The sequence below is a fragment of the Acomys russatus genome, chromosome 5 (genome assembly GCF_903995435.1).
Source record: "Acomys russatus chromosome 5, mAcoRus1.1, whole genome shotgun sequence".
Classification (NCBI taxonomy): domain Eukaryota; kingdom Metazoa; phylum Chordata; class Mammalia; order Rodentia; family Muridae; genus Acomys; species Acomys russatus.
The window spans coordinates 23,135,919-23,147,041 of record NC_067141.1 but is presented as its reverse complement, the minus strand read 5'-3'; the positions used below and the strand labels follow the sequence as shown (position 1 = coordinate 23,147,041).

At 53.4% G+C, this 11,123-nt stretch overlaps 1 protein-coding gene and 1 pseudogene across 1 annotated transcript; both read left to right on the top strand.

Annotated features, from left to right (window-relative positions):
* Nucleotides 1-1,176: 1,176 nt before the first annotated feature.
* Nucleotides 1,177-1,971, top strand: Ascl2 (achaete-scute family bHLH transcription factor 2; the record flags this gene model as incomplete). The annotated part of the gene is made up of 1 exon (XM_051145119.1): nt 1,177-1,971. A coding segment is annotated over one exon (780 nt), but the record flags the coding sequence as incomplete, so codon positions are not given.
* Nucleotides 1,972-7,570: 5,599 nt separating this feature from the next.
* On the top strand, nt 7,571-8,209 carry LOC127189980 (60S ribosomal protein L13-like; annotated as a pseudogene).
* The last annotated feature ends 2,914 nt before the right edge of the window (nt 8,210-11,123 follow it).

Here is an 11,123-nt window from a genome sequence, read left to right as displayed (position 1 = left end):
CAGGGGAAGGATGGGACTGGAAAGCCCGCTGGAATCCAGAGAAGTGTGTTAAGCAAAAAGCCCCGGGAACTGAACGAGATCTAGTCTGGCTGGATTCAGGAGGCACTGTCGGGAAAAGAGACTCAGACTGGGAGAGTTGGCTGGAAAGTGTAAATGGAAGACTCCGTGCTAATGAAGGAGGCAGAGTGAGCGTGACTTCACCCCCTCCCCCTCCCCCCTCAGGTCAGGGCACCGGGTCCTGAGGCTCCTTGAAAACACAGAGGCATGGGATGTGCATGAAGGACGGAATGGGCACACGGTACCCAGAGAACATGAAATTTCCCAGCACAGGTCTGGTCCACTCCTCAAGCCCTCCTCACACTCAGAAAAGCACAGGTATGCAATGGCAGTGAGTGGACACCTGGGTCCGGGAGGAGGAGTAGGGTGGGACGAAGTGGGCGTGGAGTTTTGTTCGAGACACTCCCCCATCTCTGGAGCCACGCGCCAGGCGTACGCTTCCTTCTGGCCCGGCATAGGACCGCGCCAGCTGTCATTGGCCAAACGGGCGATCCCAGATTGGCTGAGACCCCGGCTCCCGCCTCCTCCGCCAGGAGGAGGTACGTGGGTGCGGGTTTGTGGCGCGTGCTGTCCTGGGACCAGTTGAAGTGGGGGGCTTTGGGGGGGTCGTCGCGCTTGTCTACCTGTTGACCACCACAAAGCTTAGTCGGGTTCCTCATCTGGCCGCGTGTGTTTGGTGTGCAGAGACCTGGCAACTCTTGAGGGTTGAGCACCAGGGTGACCGTAGAGTACATTTCGACCCTCACATACACCCTGGGATGTGGGACGTGCGTAGCGCAGCCCGCAATCTGCACTCTAGGACTTGTCGAGGACTTACTAAGCACCTGCCCCGAGCATGGAGGCGTGTCGGTAGCCTGCGAACTGCACACAGGAGGGGTGGGGGTGGGGGCACGCGGTGTCAGCTTTGCTAAACGTGTACGCCAGGGGGAGGGCGAAGCGTGGCGGGAGGGCGAGGCGAAGGAAGGAGGGCGTGAGAAAGGAGGCGGCGGCGGGCGGCGGGTTATCTATATATTTAAAAGGAGCCGCCTGGACCGCGCAAAGGGAGACCCGGGGAGCGTCTGACCGCACGTGCGGGACACGAGCGCACCACGCTTCCCTACTCTATCTGTCCTTGCATGACACGGGGTCCCAGGACTCCAGAAGGCCAGAGTCGCGTTCCTCAGGACGTCCTGCGGCAGCGCCCTGCCTCAGGCCCGTGGAGGTGCGACCGTCCGCTTCCCAACGCACTCGGTTCCTCGCGGGCACTTTTCCTGTGGTGCTCCGAAACTCTCTGCAGGCGCCCACGGGCTGCATGCAAGCATGATGGATGGCAGCGCGCTGCACCAGTTCGTGCCCTCCTCGCCTGGAGTCGCCGGAGCCTGCGCTGCTCCGCAGAGACCGGCGTCCCCGGAGCTGCTGCGCTGCAGCCGGCGGCGGCGATCAGGCGCAACCGAGGCCAGCAGCAGCTCGGCGGCGGCCGTGGCACGCCGCAATGAGCGCGAGCGCAATCGTGTGAAGCTGGTAAACTTGGGCTTCCAGGCGCTGCGACAGCACGTGCCGCACGGCGGCGCCAGCAAGAAGCTGAGTAAGGTGGAGACGCTGCGCTCGGCGGTAGAGTATATTCGTGCGCTGCAGCGGCTGCTTGCGGAGCACGACGCGGTGCGCGCTGCGCTTGCGGGGGGTTTGCTAACACCGGCCACTCTGCAGCCGGCCGCCCGCGCGCCGCCCACCGTCTCCTCTGCCAGCACTCCTCTGTCCTGTGCTCTGTCCTGCGCCTCTACGTCCCCGGACAGCGGAGGCAGCTCCGAGCTTGGCTCCCCGAGCTCCGCCTATTCGTCGGAGGACAGCGGCTGCGAGGGAGAGCTGAGTCAGATGGACTGCGAGCTGCTTGACTTTTCCAGCTGGTTAGGGGGCTTCTGAACACCCCACCCCACCCCTAAGGTAAATTTCAGGGCGGCGGGGAGGAAAGGGTGCAAGGGTGACACGTGGGGGGGAGGCGGGCCTGGCACTTTGCGCCACCGGGACCCAGGGCAACCGGGGCTCGGCTGGGGCGATCACTTCGATTTCGAGCACGCTTCATTTTTCCTCAACCTTTTTCAAGCCTGAGCAAGACCAGCGTTTGTTTGTCCGGGATTGCAAAACTTCCTCTCCGAACTGTGCTGAGGGTGGGGGAGGGGGAGACCAGAGGAGGGGAGCGGCCTCAGGGCCGGGCCGGCGAGGTCCCTGTGCTGGTGGAGCCCCGCCGAGACGGGTGCTGGAGGCGGGGTGAGTTTGCATTGCAAATCGCGTCCTGGGCCGGGGTGCCTACTGAGTCGGCGGGAGCGGGCCCCTGAGTCACTGCTAGCCGGCTCTGAACGTGCGCCCCGCCCCCGTCGGCGCCTCCGAGCGGACCCAGGCACCAACGAACTGAGACTCCAAAACTACCCAAGCAAACGAAACTGCTCCTTGGGAGGTGGGACGGTGTCCACACACATTAACGTGTTTTGTCCCCTTCACAGCTGCATCCCTGGTTGTCTCCTGGTGGACCGACCCGCGTTTCTTGCCCACGGAGCCCAAGCCGATGCCTTGCCCATGCTGTCTAGTGCAGCCTGACTAAATGCCAAGCGCTAACCTCTGCGCGGCTTCCATCCCGAGGAACGACACCGTCCATCTCCCAGCCCTGTAGCACTAGGGCCTGGAGATTTCTCAGGAGGATTTTACAGTGACAATCTATTTTTTACGAATTAACTTGAACTGCTGGAGGGACTCTACTGAAAATATGAAGACTTATTTTTGTACAAAGGATCCTTAGGCTTGGAGCATAATAAAGATCGTCTCTGACCCTCACCCCCGCTGTCTAGGACTTTCCAACCCAGCCAAAGTGTGGACCAGTCAGGCCCTGAGGGCAAGATGCCTGGCTGCACCCCCCCCCTCCCCTTCTGAAACCTAGCCTGATTGATGCTAATGTTTGGCCAGTGTGGGAAACCTGCTGTTGCAAAGTGTACTGTTCTATAAAAGTTGTTTTTCATTAGTGTTTGCAGTGTGTTCTGTTGTCTCATCCTTGTGTCTCAGGTGAGGGCTAGGCCTGGGTGGATAGCACTGGCCGAGACTTACTCTTGAGACCTATGTTGCATGGGTGGATGCAAAGGTATGAATGAGTGCCTACTTTAGCCATCTCTCTACAGATGGAAAAGCAATCCAGACACCTTTGGGGGATGAGGACGGGCTTTCCTGCTGGTGTCTGTTAGACAGTGCCTGCCCTGCTGGGTGCTAGGCTGAAGGTGCATCTCTGGGCTGTGGGCATCTCTAGGCCCAGAGCTCTCTCTTCCTTAACTTGTGGATGCCCCTTGGCAAACTGCCTCGATTGCAAATGATGCTGAGCCTAAGCCCACCTTCCAGGTTTTAGGGGAGAGGTTGGAAAACCCATCAGTGAGCTTGCAGCCAGAATGTGCTGGGTTCCTGCGCTGGCGGCTGGGGCCAGTGGCCATAGTGAGGACCTGTGAGTAGATCTCTATTTCAATTTTAAGAATTTTCTAGGGGCTGGGGAGATGGTTCAGAGGTTTAAAGCACTGGCTGCTTTTCCAAAGGTCCTGAGTTCAATTCCCAGCAACCACACGATGCCTCACAACCACCTATAATGAGATCTGATGCCCTCTTCTGGTCTGCAAGTGTTACATGCATGCAGAACATCATATACATGATAAATATATCTTAAAAAAAAAAAAAAAAAAAAAAGATTTGTGAACAAGGGAGACCCGGAAGCTTCCCAAGCACTCCCCACCCATGTTCCCTAGCCCAGGGAGCCAGGCTGTGACTGCTAGGATATTACTCAGCTTCACCTTTAACCCTGAGCCTCCACAGCTTTGAAGTCTCCAAAAGTGTGCCCAAAGCTCACTTTTATTGCAGGGTTTTGGGCGGGGCTGAGGAGATTCCCCAGGTGGTTTTAGGGTGCTGCCGGCATCCCTTCAAGAGGGAGCGCTTGGGGGCACAGCCATTGGAGCTGTGGGAAGTGGGAAGGGCTGTGCAATGGAGCAGAAGTCTTCCGTGTACCTGTGGTGGCTGTACGGAAATGCCGCTCGTTTGCATCTGTATGATGGCAGGGTCCCTTCTTCCCCGCATGACCTATAAACCTAAAGCCAGGGTCAAAGGTTGTCAGCTGCTCTGACGGAGATCAGACTCAGGGGCAGCCCAGCTATGGTTTGGGGGTCCCAGGACTGAGTGGATCTGTCTTGGAGGGCAACATGGGACATGTCGTGGCCATTGAGAGAGGGCCACCCTTTTCCTTGGAGCCCATTGCCAGTCAGTGTCTTGACTGAGTCAGGGGACCTGATTTGTCTCCTGATTTCTTTCCTATATCTCAAAGCGTCTTGGTTGGGGGTGGGGTTGCCGGAAGCCTGCCATTCTGTGTGTCCACAACTCCGGCCATCCCCACCCCCACCCCAGCCCAGTGATGTCAATGATGTGCTCCTGTTGTATTCTGGGAGATCTCTAGTATGCCAGAACTCTGAAGTCTTCATTAAGCCATTTTATTGGCCCATGCCTGTCATCCGAGCACTTAGGAGGCTGGGACAGGAGGGTTGTTTCTAAGTCTCACATCAGTCTGAGCTCAAAGGGGTGGGGGAGGGGGAGAGAGGGAGGGGGAGGTAGGACAGATGGCTCAGTAGGTGAAAGTGCTTGCTGTGCAAGTATGAGGGCCTGAGTTTAAATCTTCAGAACCCACAGAAAAGTTGGACAGACAGCGCGTCAGTAATCCCAGTGCTCCTATGGGAAAGTGGGAGGGAGGGGAATCTCTGGCATACACAGACTGGCATACACAGCAGAAAAAGAAAGAAAGAAAGAAAGAAAGAAAGAAAGAAAGAAAGAAAGAAAGAAAGAACCAAAAACCAAGAGCTCCGTATGTCAAGCAAAGTGGAAGGTGAGGACCGACATCTTATGTTGTCCTCTGACCTTCATGCCTGAGTAGGCGCATACACAGCACAGGCACAAAGGAGTCTTTCTGCTTCGTGAAGTGAGGGTGTATTGATGTGCCAGACAAAAAGGCCAATCCTCCGGGAACTTGCCTTCTGCGGGTAACAAGCCAATTGACAAGAGGCATGTACCAGATCATGGGCAGCCAGGTGAATGAAACACTGCTTAAGCCAGGTTATGGCTGAAGGAGGCCACTGATGCCTCACCCTACTCCCTGCCTCCTCGTGGTTATGAAGCATCTCCAGACTGTAGATTTCCTTGCCTAAGGGAACCTCTGAGCCCTTTAATCACCCACAGTGATGAAAGTGCAGCTTGCAGACCAGTAGTACCACACACACCCTCTTTGATCAGTAGAACCAGGGTCCGTCCCGGGTTTATACACCAGACTTGCTGCAGAGATCTCTTAAGTCCCCTTGGAAGCTGCTTGTCCCAGGTATTATGTTTAGAGGCCCCACCCCATCCTGTGTTTCCTGCAGTCGGTGGCCTGAGGGACAAGAGTGGAGCTCTTTGGCAGTGCACTATCCTGTGCCTGTATCCTGCCTCAAGATGTGAGGTTTGGTCACCGTTATGCTGTTCAAACGTATACCAATGGGGCCAACGTGGAGCAGCGTAGAAGAGCTATTTACAAGCAGCCAGACAACAGGTGAGTCATCTGAGCCCTTGGCTGCTGCTCCTCTCCTCAGAAAGTCCCTTGAGCTGACAATCACAGAACACCAATCCCCACTAATTAAATGCCTGAAGCTACAGAGCTTGATTGTGGCAGGTGAATGGGATTCTAACCCTGGATTTTCATCGCTTCCCTGAGTAGTCAGGAAGATGGCCCTAAACCTGTCCTGGGGAAGACACCCCAACATTTGACATTCGATGAACAAACCTGGGCAGTCCCTCCTGGACAGATCCCTCATGACCTAGGGAGCCTGGCTTGCCCTAGGCTCTGCTGGAGTCTGGGTGGGCTCTTCTGGGAGGAGACACACCTCCATTCCAGGCAGAGGTAATTTTTTTCCTTTTTTTTTTTTTCTTTTTTCTTTTTCTTTTTGGTTTTCCGAGACAGGGTTTCTCTATGTAGCCTTGGCTGTCCTAGACTCACTTTGTAGACTAGGCTGGCCTCGAACTCATGTCAATCCACCTGCCTCTGCCTCCTGAGTGCTGAGATTAAAGGCATGCACCACCGCGCCCTGCTCTTCTTGGAGTTCTTAACCATGGGACAGGGTGGAGTAATACCTCAGAATGGTGATCATTCACAGAGTGAATGGCAGGGGTGCCTGGCAGGAGTGAAGAAGTGGAGGGCAATCCAATGACCCAGGCTCCCCGGGGCTTCGGGAGCCCTCTCTTGCTTGTGATTAATAAATGTTCCTGTCTCTCAGTCCCTAGGACACCTGGGGAGCTCCAGCGTACTATCCTGGGAAGATTTCTATGGACTCTGACTCAAAACTCATGTTCTCCCGAATGTGTCTCTTCATTGTGTGTGTGTGTGTGTGTGTGTGTGTGTGTGTGTGTGCGCGTGCGCGTGTGTATGCGCGCGCGCGCACGCGCAAGTGCACACACACACACACCTGCGTGTTGAGAGAATAGTCACACACAGGACCCCAACATAGGTCAGGGAAGTTGGCAAGGTTGAGTGTCCCATGAACTCAGGTCTCCAGCCACACACCCAGGGAGTCTTCCCTGGCACCTCCCTCCGCATTAGGAGCCGGATCTCTGTCTCTTCCATACAGCTGGTGTGCCCGTGTATAGTAAGTAGTATCTCGGGGACATGTCCTGGGTCCCAGGCTGCAGCACAAGTCTGGATTGTGTCCGTGGTCCTCAGTTTCTCAGAGCCATCTACACAGTGCTGACCTCCTGGGGGGCAGCCACCTGTCCTGTGGTATGTCAGGGTTCGGCTGTATAGACTAGTCTGTCAGTCAAGGCCGTGCTGTAACCAGGTTCACTTCACTCCTAGGTGGCACCACAGACGGCACCTGGGAGCCCAGCTGTCAGTCAGCCTTCGGAGTCCCAGAACCTCTAGCTCTCTGGGGACACAGGAACAAACCCTCAGGCTGCAATACACAGGCTGTCCAGGGTAGGTTGAGTAACGACTGAGGCACAGAGCAAAACAAGCAGAGTTTCAGGAAGCTTCTGTCCTTCATCGAGTCATGTCTCTTTGCTTTTGAGCACCTTCTCCTGTCTTGTGTCCCCCACTGTGATATGAGGCCGAAAACATAATTGAGTACACCGAGTCCTGTGAAACCTTGGGAACTGAGAGACAAAATAAATCTTTTTTTTTTTTTGCTTATGGACTGAGTACCTCAAGTGCTTTATTGTAGTGACAGGAAGCTGGCTGAGGTGCACTTCTTCCTCTAAAAGGGCAAAAGAGTAGCATTAAAGGACCTAAAATGCAGCGCTTCTTCTTTCAGGGCTTTGTGTCTTGACTTGGAGTGTCTCGTACTCACTAATTTAATGCAGCCGTGAGGAAAGGAACATTAATAATTTAAATTGCGGTTGGCCGTCTGTATCCAAGGACTCTCCAACTGGAGTTTGAAAATCTTTGTATGTGCATGCACGCATGAAAAGTATAGTACATAGCGATTCTCTGGCACAGGAGGCAGCCATGGCGCCTAGCTGGAATGGCATGATCCTGAAGGCCCACTTCCACAAGGATTGGCAGCAGCTGGTGGACACTTGGTTCAACAAGCTGGCATGCAAGATCCGCAGACGCAAGGCCCTGCAGGCTAAAGCGCACTGCATTGTCCCTCTTCCCGCATCCGGTCCCATCAGGCCCATAGTGAGGTGCCCCACAGTTAGACCACACCAAGGTCCGAGCTGGCAGGGGCTTCAGCCTGAAAGAACTGCGGGTGGCTGGTATCCATAGGAAAATGGCATGCACCACCATCAGCATCTCTGTGGACCTGAGGAGGTGAAACAAATCCACTAAGTCACTACAGTCCAATGTGCAGCGCCTGAAGGAGCACCACCGATCCAAGATCGTACTTTTCCCCAGGAAGCCTTCTGCTCCGAAAAAGGGAGACAGTTCTGCTGAAGAACTTAAACTGGCCACCCAGGTAACAGGACCTGTGATGCTCATCCAGAGTGTCTACAAAAAGGAGAAAGGCGGAGTCATCACAGAAGAGGACTTCAAGGCTTTTGCTGGTCTTAGCATGGCCCACACCAGTGCCCGGCTCTTTGGCATCCAAACAAAAAGGGTGAAGGAAGCTGCGAAGATGTTGAAGATGTTGAAAAGAAAAAGTAATGCGCTGTTGGAATGTTGCAATTAACTTTCCATAAAGGAAATTTTAAAAAAGCATAGTACAAGTGCGTGTGTGCATGTGTGTGTGTGTGTGTGTGTACGTGTGTGCGTGTGTGTACGTGCACACCAGAGGCTGACACTGGGTGTCTTTAATTCTTCTGCACCTTAGTTTTTGAGACAGGATCTCTCACTGATTTTGAAGCTCGTTTATATTTTAGGCAATAGGTTATATTTGCTGTCTGGAAAGCCCCAGGGATTCCTTGCCTCTCCAGTGCTGGGATTACAGATAAATGCCACCTTGTCTGGCTTTTTATATGGGTACAGGGCTCAAACACATAGCTTCATGCTTTTGCAAAAATCTTTAAGCCATCATCCCATCTCATTGAAAATATTTTGAGATGTTGGGAATGGTGGCATACACCTTTAATTTCAGCTCCCAGGAGAGGCAGAGGCAAGGGTGGATCTCTGGGTTTGAGACCAGCCTGGTCTACAGGGTGAGTTCCAGGACAACAGAGCTACACAGAGAAACCTTGCCTCTAAAAACAAAACAAGACAAAATGATTTGAAAAACAATTTTACCTATAGTAAACATCTGGGGACTTTTCCCTTGTCAATAATATATCAACAGGGGCTGGAGAGACGGCTCAGTGGTTAAGAGCACTGACTGCTGTTGCAAAGGTCCTGGGGTTCAATTCCCAGCACCTACATGGCAGCTTGCAACTGTCTGTAACTCCAAGATCTGACACCCTCATACAGACATACATGCAGGCAAAACACCAAGGCACATAAAGTAAAAATGAATAAAAATTTAAAAATAGTATATCAATCTGTCACATTCTGTATTCCATTGTAGTGGGTGTTGTCAGTCACTGAGGGAGGATTAAAGCGCAGGAGAGACATGTAGCTTCTGTAACACACTACAGGGTTCTATAAAGGAGTTCTTTTTCTTTTCTTTTCTTTTCTTTTCTTTCTTTTTCCCCCCCTGAGACAGAATTTCTCTGTGTAGCCTTGGCTGTCTTGGACTCACTTTTAGACCAGGGTGGCCTCAAATTTACAGATATCCACTGGCCTCTGCCTCCCTGTGTTGCTGGGATTATAGGCGTGTGCCACCACGCCCAGGTCTATAGAGGAGTCTTGAGGACCACTTTTCGGTCTCTGACCGAAAGTGGTAGTTTCTCAAATAAGTCGACCTCAAATATAAAAGGGAAACCAGAATAAATAGCATGAATGTTGCTGCCGTGTGTCTTTTTCTTGGGCAATTCCAGTTGGATGTGCAAATGTCAAAACATTTAGCTGATGCAGAAACTCTGACAGGACTCAGTTCCCAGTATCCCAGAGACACTGAATGGCTAAAGTCTAATGGTTTGTGTAGTGTACCAGTACTCTCCACCCTTGCTTACTGATGGGAGCGAGAAGGACAGGACAGGCATGGTGGCACATGATTTTAATCCCAGCACTCGGGAGGCAGAGACTGGTAGACCTCTGTGAGTTCAAGGCCAGCTTAATCTACATAGCAAGTTCCAGGCCAACAAGTCTTCACAGTAAGATCCTGTCTCAAACAACAGCCACAACAGAGAGTGACTCAGGTTGGCCCCACTCTCCTGTCAACATATTCAGCATAAATGGTTGTTCCATGCAGGGACGTCTTCCTGCTAAAACCAGACTTTGTCTCCCGTCCCTCAGCCCTTCATGCGTATATTGTCTCTGCCTTTGAAGTCAAGTTCTGGTTTGAATGGGAAATGTGGTCCCTTGGCACTGATAGGTGTAACTGGATGACTTGGTGGGGCGTGTGGGGGTGTGGCAAGGCTGGACAGGAACAGGGTACAATGCCTCCTTACCTAACAGGCACAGTTCAGAGTCCCCTGACCTTCACCTACCCACTCAGGTTCAGAGAGAAGAGTACCAAGAATTTCAAGATGGGGTTACTGGGGTCTCACACCCAGGAAGCTGGCCCTCAAGTCACCCACAGAACTGTTGTGTGAAGCGACCCCACGTATCACTTGCTTCCTGCCCCTCTTGAAGACCCCCTTGCAGATGGTGACATTCAGTCACAGCAAGCAGTAGAAAGGCTATGGCAGGGAACACTGCTATCAACAGGGCCCTGTTGCTCTTATACCTCCCTTTCTCATGGAGGGGGCCTGGGTTGTGAGGACAGGTGGCTGGTGGAGGGTGGAGGCTACTAGCAAGGAGAACACACCACACAATGGCCTGGGGAGCTCCCATCATATCCCCTGGGGGACACATCCTTCTGGAATCTTTGGGGAGTCTTACCCTACCAGGCAGCCACAGGTACCCTAAGATGAGACGGCCTCCATGTGAGCAGGAGTGGAGGCCATACTTCCCTTGTGCCTGCCTTAGGTAGGCACACGATGTTTGCTGTTTTCTGCTCATGTGGAGGGACTAGCCTGCCAGTTAGAGAGGAGCCAGGGCTCAGCTCAGCCCTCTAGATGCCCCAAGCTTTCCAAGCAGGTGAGGAAAAGACTTATGCCCCCAGCCTGAGGACAAGAGGTAGATGTCAGGGGTTCAAAAAGGACTCCCTAAAAGGCTGACTGAAGGGTGGCCACTCTGCCTTGACCACCAAGCCTTGCTTCATTCCAGAACTTCTCCTTGGTGGGCCTGAAGGAAAGGAGGAATAGGAAAGAGATAGGCTGAAAGCAGGTATGGTTCACTCAGAGTTGATTCTTGCTCTTTGCTGCCAGGTCCCATGGGAACCTGCCCCTACCACTCTAGCTTTTTCCCTCCCTGGCTCCAGGTTGGATTTAGTGGAATGAGATGATTAGACAGAGGCCTTAAGGCACAGAGAACCCCATCTTCTTCAGGTATGGTGGAGGTGATGGTGGTTGAGGTTGTGGTGGTGGTGGTGGCCGCAGCTCCAGGTACTTGGCAGGACCCCTGCTGAGATTTCGAGTTCCACTCC